This window comes from Macaca nemestrina, chromosome 17, assembly GCF_043159975.1.
Source record: "Macaca nemestrina isolate mMacNem1 chromosome 17, mMacNem.hap1, whole genome shotgun sequence".
Classification (NCBI taxonomy): domain Eukaryota; kingdom Metazoa; phylum Chordata; class Mammalia; order Primates; family Cercopithecidae; genus Macaca; species Macaca nemestrina.
The window spans coordinates 37089875-37102826 of NC_092141.1; the positions used below are offsets into that span (position 1 = coordinate 37089875).

Below are 12952 nucleotides of genomic sequence, written 5' to 3' on the forward strand. Positions count from 1 at the left end.
TTAGGGGCAGTTGGATGGAAGGTGTAGGAGGCCACTGTAGTGCCTTTTCAATCTTTTATATCTAAACTAATTTCAACAGAAAACATTTATTTTAAAACATGAAGGGGGTTAATCATCTATGAGTTGAAAACACAAAGGCAGGCACACGGTGTTGTGGGAATTCAGAAAGCTGGTCACACGGCTGGGGGTGCTGGGAGGGGCTGGGCATGGTTGGCTTTGTGATCTGGGGGCTGGTGTGTTCCATCTGTGAAGGTCTTTCGAGCTGCACACTTTCTTAATCAATTTTCATAAGTTTAACAAAAAATAAAACGAGGACGTGAAGTTTGCTTGGGTTGTTAAGTCTTGGGAAGTTATCCAGCCATGAGCCCTGCCCCAGATGCTTCTAGAACCCTGGAGGGAAATGAGAATTTTCCAAGTAGAGGTGACAGAGGCAAGGCCCTGAGGTGGGAGCGCGCTGCTGCTCGTCCCTAGCTGTAAAGGAGCCGTCCTGGTTGGAATCAGTGCTGGGTGCAGTGCAGGGCTGGCTGGAAGTCCATGTCCACATTGTGGCTCAGTGCGGTGAAAGCCAATCTCACCCCCTCCGCAGGGTGTTCTGCCTGCCAGCAGGTGGCCAGCTGGTCTTCCTGGGATACGGTGCCATTGTAGAAATTGGGTGCAAGTCTCTTGTCCGTAGACGGGGTGCCCTGTTGTAGTGGGATATCTCCTGGCCTCCCTCAGTCCTGATGGGCCTGGGCAGGGCCTGGTGTCAGGGTCCCCGCGGGCTTCTCGAGCTGGCCCTGTCCCACAGTCCCGGGGCTGTCCAGGACACATTCAGAAGGGACATGGACCCAGCAGCTCTGTTCGAAATCATAATGGGGGAACCAAGGGCCCCCTACATCCAGGTCCGTCGGGAGCCGGGGCATCGAGTTCCACTCCAGGAATCTCCAGGAACCCTGAGGTCTTCCCTGAGCCGGGACCGGGCTGGGCACATCCTGAGTGCCCACAGGGTAGGTGTCTTCCCGGACAGCCACACCAGGACAAGATGTGGAAGAACGAGGTGCCCATGGTGGGGAAACTAACCAAATGGGCCGCTGGAACCGGGCTGGTGGGCCTGGAGGGGTCTGCCTGTCCCCCTTGCAGAGGGTCATTCTGCCACTTGAAGTCAGCACAGGCCTCGGTGCCGAGGACCCTTGCTCGGGTTTGGCTGAAAGAAAAACAGACGTGGTCAGCGTCTCCACTGAGCCCATGTAGGCCTTTCCCGGCCAGGCCCCACCTGCCCGGGTCTCTGGAGTCCTCAGGATCTCTGTGTGGCCCCGTGGTTTGACACTGAGGACACGCCTGTAGTCTGCTGATCCCAGAGGGAGGGGTGTGTGCCGCCTGGCATGGGGAAGCTATCAGGGCATGACAGGTAGCTCCTAGGACTGCCCCCAGGGTTCGGACTGGCTGGGGGATTCCTACCACACACCCTCGTCTCAGGGCTGTTGGGCCAGGGATACAGCCCCCAGTGAGAACTCAGGTGGGAGGGGACTTGGATGTCACCCAGCCCCTTGTCACCTCACATGGGGACCCATCTCCACAGTGGGTGATTGGACCTGGATGTGGGTCACCCTCTGCCTTCCTGGGCTGCCCAGTCCATGCCAGGACTGACCGTTCCCACATCTGGCTGAATTCTTGGCTCTGGCTCTCGCCTGGGGTGCAGCCTGTGCCCTCTCCCTGAATGCTCTGGGGTCAGGGACACCCGATTCCCTTGTCTCCCTGGCTCAAGGCTTGTTGTCCTGGAAACCTTGGAGGAGCGTGCAGGAGTGAGGGGCCTCTGCTGCTCTCTGAGGTGGTGGGTGCTTGCAGGGAGGGGCAGGGTTTCCCATAAATGGGTCTGGCTTCTTTAGTGCCCTTGATGGCCTTGTGATGGGGAGACAGAGACACTGTGGAATGTGGGAGGCGGCTTGTTGGAAGGTCTTGCCCACATCGCCCTCCTGCGGGCACATCACATCCAGTACACACGCACTGAGCGCCTGCCGTGAGGACCGGTGGGCCTCCTGTACTTTCTTAGAGTCCAGGAGGAAGAGGAGGAAGAAAAGGTGAAGAGGAAGGCCCAGGTAGTAGGGTTGCGGGTCTTGGGCACTCCCCTATTATTGACTGCCCCAGAGGGTGACATGGGGGGGAACATGGCACTGGAGCTCACCTGGGGGTGGCAGGTCCCCTTGCTTCCTTGTTAGTTTCTTCGTAGAGGCCCTAAGATGCTTGAGCACAGAGTCATCATCCAACTCCCAGGTATGGAAGAACAGGTTCCGAAACCGTGCCCACAGGCCAGACCTGGATGTCTTCATGAGGCGCTCTAGGGACAGGGTGGACATCAGGTCAGGAGAGTTCCCTGGGAGGGGGCACAGCTGATACCCCGTGGCCACTTCAGTCTCCCACTAGGCGATGCGGGAATCTTTTGTGGCCACCCCAGGGGTTTGGATGTGCACAGGAGACCGTGGCTGGGGGAATTGGGTAGGGAAGTGCTCACGACATTCATCTGGGTCATGTGGGGGACGGGCTCGGTGTCACTGTGCCTTGCCCAGCCCACCTGGCCAGACCTCCCTCTGGGCCAGAACAGAGGATCATGAGGACAGTGTGAGGAAGCTGCCCTCGGGTAAGTCAGCGTCTGACCCCAGGGCTCCCCAGGCCCAACTGGGCACATGTAGACTTACTCCTCTGAACTTTAAAGGCAATGCTTGTCATCGGCATCAACACCTGTTCTCCTTCCAGCAAATACACGTCCCACAGGCGCAGGGTGAGCCCAAGAGAGATCTGTGGGGATAGCAGGTGTGGGAGACTGTAGCCCTTCCAGGCTGGGGCTGGTGGCTCGAACTGAGCCCACTGGGGCTTCAGTCCCCAGAGTCAGTGACCTTCCCCATGAGGGTTTCCTGAGCCCTCCAGGGCGCTGGGTCAGACAAGGTCTTGCAGCTCCTCATGGGGGGCACTCATTGGAGTGGGGGTGTGGCTCCTGGAGAGAGGGGCTTGCCCAGGGCTTGAGGCTTCCCTGATCCCTCCCAAGTCAGGTCTTGGCCCAGTCTGCCTATAAGGCTGGTCCTGAGCTCCAGTCATTGCCCTGGGATGACCCCTCTTGGGCAGAGGGTTTGGTTTGGGTGTCCTGTGAGGCCCCCCCTGTGGGCGGAGCCTCCTGTGGGCTGTGGCTGAGCCAGACCCCCAGGCTGGGGAAGCAGGGCACTGCAGGGCAAGGAGGGTCCCTGAGCCAGGGTCTCCCTGTGCCTTCTTACCCCGTCATTCAACGTCTGGAGAAGCCAGCCTAAGGAGGAATCCTGCACGCAAAGACCTTCCTTGTCCTGATGGGAGGAACAGAGGTGCTCAGGGCCCCCTGGGCTGCCCTAAAAACCTCCCTCTTCCAGGGCCTCTGAAGACCCTTCCCCTAGTGCAGAACACTGGGCGGTGTCCAGGGCTCCCCACAACACCGGCCCCTTCCCACACTCCCGGTGGACACACTGCCCTTTGCCCTGCTCTGCGGGAGCTGGGCCCCCATCCCTGTGCCTCTGTCTCCTCCAGGGCAGGAAAGGAATCCAACTCCCAGCCCATGGAGAACCCGACGTCCCAGGTCAGGCCCTGGCTGGACTCATCCAGTCACCAGCCCCACCAGGGGCTCCAGTCCCCGTTCCTCCAGCGCCACGGGAGGCAGAGTCTCTGGGAAAGAGCCCAAGCTTGCTCACCAGACGCCATAAACTCACCAGATGCCACCTGGTCTTGTGCTGTGACGTGGGGACCACATGCTCCTGATGGTCTTGGAGGCCCTGGACTGTCCCGCCATTTGGGCTGTGGAATCCTGAGAAGCCCCCAGCCCATCAAGAAATCAGAGCCTTCCCCCAAGATGTGGAGCCATCAGCAGGAAGAGCTGGGCAGCTGGAGAGGCCCCCAAACCTCAAGGCCTTTCACCCTCCCATCTGGTGACCCACCATGCAGCCTTTGCTCTGGGGACGTGGGGCAGGAACATCCCCTGGAGCCTGGCTGGAGGTTCCCCTGGACGCCTCCTGGACCAGGGTGCAAAAAGGGCAAACATGACTTGAGGCCACCACACGGCAGCCAGAGCAGGGTGGGTGCTGGGCTCTTGGTCGTCTCCTGGAAGTGAGTTCAGGCCAGGGGACACGGGTTGGGGAGATGCTGCCACCTGGGATTGGTCGGCCCATTCATGGGCACCAAGGGCAGCAGGATTCTCAGGGATTGGAGAGTCAGCTACACAATCAGATCCAGAGGGCGTGGCAGCAGGACACAGAGGGTGGCCACGGGGAGGATGAGATGCCCTCCGCTGATGGGGATGAAAGGCGTCTGACTTGGGCTTTGGGGTCAGCCGCGGACCCCTGTGGGACCCTCAGCAGAGACATCCTAAAGACTCCCAAGGAGCTGGCCAAGGAAGGTGCCTCGGCTGAAAGCTGAGATCATCTGGCCAGGGTGGCCATCCCTGGGTCTGACTGCATGAGGTCCCTTGGGCACCTGTTCACCTACCCTGCAGGGAGTGCCTCTCCCTGGCCAGCAGCTGCACCAGTGCCCAGAATGCATCCTCCTCAGGCAGATAAAGGAGGAACAAGGCCGCGATGTGGCTCAGGTCCCTGCAGTAGCCCACCTCCTGCAAGAGCCAGAGTCACCGTGAAAGGATATCACCTGGGAGGACTAAGGTCACCTGGGAGGACTCATGTCATTGGAGAGGGCAGAGGTGACTGGGGAGGCTTCCTCTGATGAAGAGGCTTCCTCAGGATGCAAATTCATTTCATGACAAGAGCCAAGTCCATCAGGCACTTCAGCACCTTGTCCATACTGTCTCCTGATGGCACCATCCCGCATGCGACCCTGCCAAGCTCCTGGGCTTTGGGGCAGCCCCAAGAGGAGGGCATCATTTCTTGTTCTGAGAAGTGGTGGTCAGACCCAGGTGACACCAGGAGTCCAGGCCCCGACTCCTTTGTGTCTCAGCTTGACCCCTTGAGACCACCCCCTTGCTTAGAGGTTTATGCCAGCAGTGAGCCGGAGTCCTACCTCCTATATCCTGGTGGCTCACAAATACTAATTTTAAAAGAAGCAGCGACACCCCCACCAGACACCCACTCCTGTGAACAGGGAAATACTGCCCGGGAACGTCACTGCCGGGAATACTCACCGGGTTATACTCCAAATATGCCAGGAGGATGTAGAATAGTTCCCGCTGCCTAGGAAACAGAAATGAGGCTTTTGTTTGTTTTGTGCAGATGCCGTAAGTTTCACTTTGTCTACAAAGCCTAACAACAAATCCCACTTTAGGTTCAGATGATTCACCAGATAAGCAGTGAGCTCTTCAGGGCCTTTGACTTTGAGGAAATGTTTCAGGAAAATCCACATCTGTGACATGCAGATAGCCCAGTTGTACAGTGACTTGCCTGATCCTTTTCACTCTGAATGATTTTCTTTATTTATTTTCAATTTGCATACACGCCAGTTCAGCCTTTGGGTGTACAGTTCCTCCACGGTTGTAAACCAATGGGCAGAGTCTCCTGGCGACCGCTCCAGCCCCTCCTGAAGTGACTCCTTCATCTTCCAAGTCTCCAGGGTGGCCCCTATGCACCCAGCCTCTCCCTGATCCCTCAGCCTCCGGCCACCCAGACTGCTTCTCAATCCCTATGGTTTGGCCTTTTCCAGAATGGCCCAGGAATGGGAATCCTACGTGGTAGCTTATTGGGTCTGGCTTCTTTCCCTCAGCAAAATGCATCTAGGATCCACCCGCGTTCGTGCGGGCATCACTGGCTCATTCCCTTTTCTCACTGGGTCTTCCGTTTGAAGGGAGGACCAGCCTTGCTCTCCCCCTTCCCATGTTGAAGACTGTCCCCGAAGGCTCCTTGTGTGAGTGATGATGAATCAAGCAGCGGACGTGGCATGCAGGTTTCATGTGGACATCAGTTTTCAAATCAGTGGGTTCAATATTTGTGATACTTTGGGGACACGTGGTTCAAGTCCATTGAGCTTTGTGAGTCACTGCCAAACTGGCTGCCAAAGTGGCTGTGCCATGTCCTGTTCCCAGCAGACCAGGATGACAGTTTCCAGGACCCCTAATTGCCCCAGCATTTGGTGCTGTCAGTGTTGCCTGGAGAGGCTCATGGGCCCTCCATCCTGCCACCCTCCCGTGAGTCCTACCATGGGTCCCCGTGGGTCCGGGAGAGCACCTTTCACCATTGTGCATGATTTTGTTTGCTGCCTTTTGTCTCCTCAGGATCCTCCTGGGTTCTGGCCCCACATGTTCCAGTCTGGCCCAGGGCTTGGAACCAGGTGCTCAGTTCATGGTGCCGGCTGCTCCCTGGGTCAGGGGAGGTCTTGGCAGCTCTGTCATCCCTCCTGGGTGACCCTGGCCTCTTCTCCGGGGAAGCCCCCATCCCTTTCGTTCACTCCATCTCTGTTGAGACCCTGTGGCTCCCATAGGCTTACTTGGTTCCGTATCGATCCCTGAAGAAGATGTGAGTCCTTAATGTCCTGCTCATGTCCACATCGATCTGGTGGATGTGTTCAGATGACCTCTTGCCCTTCTCCTTCATGACCTGTAGGGCAGGGCCAAGAGGAGGAAGCAGCCTCAGAACGGATGGAAGACTCCCAACCCCAAATGGCAGTCAGCCCACAGTCAGCACTCCGGGAAGGAAGGAAAGCAGGAAGGTTTCCTTCTGCACAAAGCTGCTTTTTGGCTTGTTACTGAAGCCGGGGAGGGTCACCAGAGCCAAGTTTGTCTGTGGCGACTATGTCACCGTCCGTGCCCAGGATGTGCATCTGACCATCCTACCCACCCCCCAGCCTGGGCTTGATGCTCCCTCCAGCTGGAGACCTGAGCCCCTGACACGGCCTGTCCTGTTTGTCGTGCTCCGGCTGAGTGTACCTTGTATGTTCTGGGGTTTTTCGACTTGACTTCCTGTATGTTCAGCAGGACTGACCACACTTGGCCCCGGATGTTCATGGGAATGCCCTTATATACTCGATCTCTCAGCTGTGGGCAGAAAACAACCTGGTGTCACAGGCCACGGGGCGACCCCAGTGAGGACCAGAGCCCGAGGATTCTGGAAATGGTTGGTTTTGGCCCCATGATTCCTCGTTAGAGGTGACATTAAGCTGGGAGACAGTCTCCCTTCCCAGGACTGAAAGAGTGGATAGACACTCAGAGTCGGGACTCTGATCTGAACATTCTCCTTCCTTTGGGTCACCAGGGCATCCCTAGCCTTGAGCTCCGGGTGGTCCCAGCCCTAGATTCAGATTCCCTCCCGGCAAGGTGACGCTTGCACGAATAGGCAGGCAAATCACCGACCAGGCCTGCAGTCCTCTGGGTGAGGACAGTGTGCCACCCGCCCTCTGAGAGGCTGACGGTGCCAGGCCACAGCCATGGGTGCCCGTCCCCTGTCTCTGCAGAGTGGTTCCCGGGGCCTCTCCCTCCACACATTACCTTTTCACTGTTCTTATATGTCTCCCATTGTCCCAGCATTTCCATCCACTTGCTCTTTCGTGTTATCTCCCGCCGCATTTGCTGTCAAATGGGGAATGTTGGAGTTAGCGGAGCTGCCAGGCTTCCCAGAGCCGCCCGTGGATGCTGGATCTTGGGCTCTGGATCCCTGGTGGACCCAGCTGGAGAGAGCCAGGGAAGGGCAGACCCTAAGGGTTGAGAGCCTTTGAGCAAATGAGCGCCAGTGGGCTGGCTTTGGGACCCCGGGACGTGCCATCCTCAGGCCACAGACACACCAGTCTTAGGTCAGGTCCCAGCCTCTACGTGGGGTACTGACACAGGCGGGCAGCCACCCCCAAGCCACAGCTGTGGTTCTCACTTTGGAATCTTATCAAGCTGCCAAAGTTACAGCAACCTGGGGTCAGTTCCAGCAGGGAGTGCTGCCCCTCCCAGGGACATCGTGTTGCCCTCACCCGCCACTGCCCCGGCCAGCTGCCTCCTCTGCCTCACCGACCACCCACCCAGTCCCCACATCCCTGGACCAGCCCCCTCCCCATGCATCAGGCTCTTACCTTCGCCTCCTGAGCAGTGGCAGGAGGCAGCTCTGTCTCACTGTAAGACAACCCAGGCAGAACTGAGGACCTGCACAGGGCCTGGAGCTCCCCGAGACTGGGACCCAACCCCCAGAAAGGACAGGCTCTGTCCCTATCCAGCTCAGCGCTCAGTCCAGGAAAAGACACAGGGAAGGGAGGACAAGGGCCTTCCTGTGGGGCTGACTCCCAGGAGGGGCAGGACCTGGGAGAAGAGGGAGTGCGGGGCCAGCCTGGCCGGGGTTACTGGGGCCCCTGGTGTGGGGGGTGGTCAGGCTGCACAATGGGGCTGCCCGTCCTGGACTGGAGGTGGTGCTTTCTGCTGGAGCTGAGAAAGGTCAGGCCTGAGGTGGGATGGGGGCTGCCCAGGGTGGGCGACAGGGCCCTGACAGGAGTCCCTCAGGGAGTGACCACATCACACCACCAGGGTCAAGGGAGCCTGCCCTGAGACCTTCCCGGTGTACTCCTGGTGTACCAGGGCCCCATCCCACTTAACAGCCCCAAGGCCCTTGCAGGTTCTGACTCCCAGTTTCCACCTGCCTCTCCCTGCACCTGACCCACACACCCTGCCTTTCAGAAGTGGCACGGCTCATCAGCTCCCTGCCACCCTACCTCCCCCGGGATCCTCTGTCCCTCCATCTTATGAACCCTAAGGGATGGACTCCTGGCTGGGCTCCTCTTACATGGCCCCAGGTCCTTTCCCAGCACCAGACCTAGGGTCTCTAGCCACAAGCCCTGCTGCCTCCCTGGCCTCACCATGAAATACCCAGAACGGGGCCCTGCCCATCTTCTCCCCCATTCTCCTAGGGCCACCGCTCCCATCGTTCCCATACCTTTCCCCCTTCCCCATGGGGACAGTGAGGGCTGTAGCTCTAGGGAAATGAGGGAGGACAGGGGCAGGTGGGCCCTCAGAGACCTGCTGGACAACAGCCCTGAGGCTGGGCCAGGCGTCCCCTCACCCTGTAGCCACAACCCTTGGATTTCACTGGCGTTGTTTCCAAGTAGACATGGCCAGACCCTCAGGCTACCCCGCTTCTCTTGTGCTAACTTGGGGACAGAACTGCTGAGAGTCCAGGGGCCTGACCTAGGCCAGTCTCCATTCCCACTCGCTCCCTAGATGGGCCCCGCCCCTCTGGCCTAACAGCAACCTCGGGCTGGACCTGCAGGGGAGTCAGGGAGGAGTTCTGACCCTGGAAAGGAGGTTGGCCTGACCCGGCGAGGCAGTCCTGCCTCAGAAAGGCCTTTCTGAAAGCAAACCCATCCCTGAGCTGAGAAAGGTGCTTCAGGGGTGAGGGGAGCACAGAGGACTCACTGCACAATCCCAAAGCGATCAATGTTGTTGTAGATTCCAACAGGCTCAGGCCCCATGTCCTCTGGCAGCCCGGCTCGGTGTCCCTGTAACCCAGAGGGAGGCTTGGTGAGGGGTCCAAGGCAAAGGGTGCAAGGGCCTGGGGGTAGTGGCCACCCGTGCCCACTCTGTGCTCCTAGGGAGCCCAGGACCCTTTGACCAGGGCACACTGGAAGAGGCCTCCCTCCAAGGAGCAGACCGACCTGTACCTTCTCATAGTTCATGATGATATTCTCTCGCTCCTGTGCCCACAAACTATCTGCATCCTCTACGATTACCATCCTGTGAGACAAAATCATCTAAAAGTTACATTGTACTTGAGACCTTCGGAGAACACCTGAACCGTTCCCGCCAGGCTCCCAGATGCTGGTTGGCTGCGTAACCCCCATTCCACCACCGCCCCCAGGTAAAAAGGCGCCAGACCTAGTGTCCCACACATGCATGAGTCTCTGCAGTCTCCAGTCCCAAGCAGGGGTGGGCATCGTCCCAAGGACTTGAGGACAGTGCGACCTCGACAGAGAGTCCCATCATCCCCAAATGCCATGAAATGGGGACACACCTGCCCTAGCAGGTTGAATAGTGTCCACCTGCCAAGGGTGAAGGGCCCATGATGGGCTATTCCAGGGATATGGAGGGAGACTGGGGTCAGCGACCAGAGGTCTCTGTACAATCGGCCTCCTGGGATGCTCAGGACCACAGAGATGTCCAGTTTCCTACAGGGAACAAGATCTCTCCTGACTGCTCTGTTCTTCTCCACTCATCACTTTGGCTCCCGTGGCTGTTGAGTCTGAACAGTGAAGCCACTTTAGGAATAATGCCAGTTGAGCAGGAGGGTGTTCGGTTTGGGGGATGAAAATGATCTATTGTGCTAGTGGAAACCCTCACTCGGGGAGGGACTGGACTCCACCATTCTGAGCTGTCCCTACAGGAGGGGGCTTCATTTTCCCAGGTCGCTGAGGAAGGACAGTGGGTCCTTGGCCCCAGAGAACACCTGGATGGACCATCCCTCCTGGGAACACTTGGGGCAGAAGGAGGGCGAGGCCTCGAAAGGACCAGACAGAGCAAGAAATATGTGGAGAGAACCCCAGTGCCCGGACCCCTTTGAACAGAAGAGAAGATAGTCTCCCCCCAGCCAGCCCTCCAGGGCTCCTTCATTTTCCACAGCTACCCAAGGACAGAAGGTTCCCCAGGACAAGGGACCATGTGTGTTCAGTGAGGCCCACAGCCACCATCAGGACCCAGCTTAGGGCACAGAGGTGTTCTGAGGACCCTCCTATTCCCCCACCCACAGTGGATCTATCCCAGTGGCTCTGCCAGGGCCAGGCTCTGCCCCATCAGGATGGGAAACCTGGGAAGACTTGGGATCTAGGGCAGGGAGGTCACAGGGTTCAGGCCTGAATTCCAGCACAGCGTACGGCAGGGCTGAGATCAAAACCCAGGGTCCTGTCTGGATTCCCAGGCCGGTAACCGCCTCCCTGACCCCAGACGTCTCACCTGTCCAATGGGTACACTAGGGAACAGCACTCACTCTATGAAGCCACCATGAGGACAAAAGAGCCAATCGTCTACACGGGCAGTGTAGAACGGGCGACCGGTGAGTGCTCAGGGATGACCCTCCTCGGTAGCTGCCCAGAGGCCAACACCACCCACAGCATAGCCACTGTCCCCAAGTCAGCCTGGAGGGAAGAGAGCAGGTCGCACTCACCTGATTCCGATGAATCAGTTGGCCTGCGTTATGCCTCTCAGGTAGAAAACCTTTGAGTCCACAAAACTGGTCCCAGATACCACCGTGCGTGTGTAGCTGATACCACTGTGCGTGGGTAACTGCCGTAGAACACAGAGGCAGGCGGGAGAGCGGATTGGTGCTAAGCACCAGTGACATTCTGAGGTCATGGCACGCATCACAGTGGGGCCTTGCCCGGGTCAGCAGGGCCCAGAGTCAGGGTCCTCCGCTGCCTGAGGCGGCCACATGCCTGCCTGCGATGTGTTTGTGTGCATGCGTGCACACCTGTACATGGGTAAACGCATTTGTGCACGTGTGTGTGCCTTCTCTGGCCAGGCCTGGCTTCCCCATTCATGTGTGCACCCAGTTCCTCATCACTGTCACCCCTGAGGCCCAGGACCAGTATCAGAGCATCCACGGGTGTTCCCTAACCTCAGCCCTCCTCGCCCAGGGTGGTGTGGGATACACATAAGGATGGAGGGAAGTGACCACTACTGTTGAATCTCAGAATACAAATGCTACTGCTATTACTTAATGGTATTTTCGTGTCTCTAATGGTATCTTTTTTTTAAATTTCTGATATTTTAACTGGGTATTTCTCACCATGACCCTTGAATGTTCTAGCTAGAGGATCCTGTGGGGAAAGTGCCAGGCACACAGTAGGGCCTCACTCTATTCCAGACATGTTATCTAAAATCTGGTTCATCTGTCCTTCCTGCCAGGGCCTAGGGGATGCCAAATTCCAGGGTCCAGAAAGAGCTTGGGATAAAATGAAGCTTCAAGGGGTGAACTTTGACCTGGACTCAGTCTGCCTGTGCCACTCAAACGGAGTCTCAAGTCCCAAGATAGGGCGTCCAGATGCCTCAATGCAGGGACCTCTGATCGACACCTGCTCCCCTGTACTCATTAGCAACCTCACCCACCCTACTCTCAAAGCACACTTGGCCCTCATATCCGGGAGCTCTGCATCTGTGGATTCAGCAACAGCAGATGGAAAATATTCAGAAAATAAATTGCATGGTTATGTCTCTACTGAACATGTGCAGACTTTGTTCTTGTCATCATTCCCTAAAGAATACAGTATCACAACCATTTAGGTAGCATCTGCATTGTATTACATATCATAAATGATCTAGTAATGGTCTAATGTCTACTGGAGGATGTGCATAGCTTTTATGTAAATACTAGGCCATGTTATATCAGGGACTTGAGCATCCATGGATTTTGGCATCCCCGGGACCCTAGAACTAATCCTCCATGGATACCAAGGGACAATTGTATAAACTCACTCAGGAAGGCTGCTCATTTGAGGAAGGGCCCAGTTCAGTTCAGACAGGGACATCATCCCTGGACTACTGTCCATCCATCCATCCGTCCATTCATCCATTGGCACCACCCTCTAGTGCTGTCCCAGTGACAGCCCTAGCAAGTGGAGACATTTAAAAAGACCGGCTCACGTTGTCCAGCTTTGAGGTCTTGGAAGAAGTTGCACCAGTGTGAGAATGGGGGATCAGTTTCCTCCAGGATCCAAAGAGCGTATCAGGGCCCCTTGGGGTGAGGAAAGGAGCGCGGCCTCTCCAGCAGCCACACGGGCTGCAGTAGGATGGCTCTGGGGCTGGCCATGTGGATCACTTGGCCCTCATCAGGGGAACAGAAAGACCAGGGGGCAGAGGAGGAGCATGGGGCAGCTGGTTGCCTAAGCAGAAGGCACCTCAGGGAAGGGGTTTTAGTTTGTTTTCACACTGCTGTAAAGAAATACTTGAGGCCGGGCATGGTGGTTCACACCTGTAATCTCAGTACTTTGGGAGGCCGAGGCGGGTGGATCACCTGAGGTCAGGAGTTCAAGACCAGCCTGGCCAAAATGGTGAAACCCTGTCTCA

General features: G+C 57.3%; 1 protein-coding gene across 1 annotated transcript; it reads right to left on the reverse strand.

Annotated features, from left to right (window-relative positions):
• Positions 1-539: 539 nt before the first annotated feature.
• Positions 540-11183, reverse strand: LOC105467290 (TBC1 domain family member 3B-like). Its single transcript, XM_071082631.1, has 14 exons — positions 11055-11183; positions 9559-9631; positions 9314-9396; positions 7984-8023; positions 7410-7495; positions 6857-6959; positions 6418-6527; positions 5123-5171; positions 4477-4597; positions 3705-3799; positions 3243-3308; positions 2673-2772; positions 2162-2314; positions 540-1183 (listed from the first exon to the last, which is right to left on the reverse strand). Exons 2-14 carry the CDS (start codon positions 9628-9630, stop codon positions 714-716), a joined length of 1548 nt encoding a protein of 515 aa, XP_070938732.1. The 5' UTR covers position 9631; positions 11055-11183; the 3' UTR covers positions 540-713.
• Between the last annotated feature and the right edge of the window lie 1769 nt (positions 11184-12952).

Bases quoted from the DNA above. Each gene is read 5' to 3' on its own strand.
- LOC105467290 (XM_071082631.1), bottom strand. From the start codon at position 9,630: ATGGTAATCGTAGAGGATGCAGATAGTTTGTGGGCACAGGAGCGAGAG. The intron at 9,397-9,558 runs GTACAGGTCGGT...TCTGGGTTACAG, and splicing joins TCATCATGAACTATGAGAAG to GGACACCGAGCCGGGCTGCC. The intron at 8,024-9,313 runs GTGAGTCCTCTG...GTTGTCTTACAG, and splicing joins GATCGCTTTGGGATTGTGCA to TGAGACAGAGCTGCCTCCTG.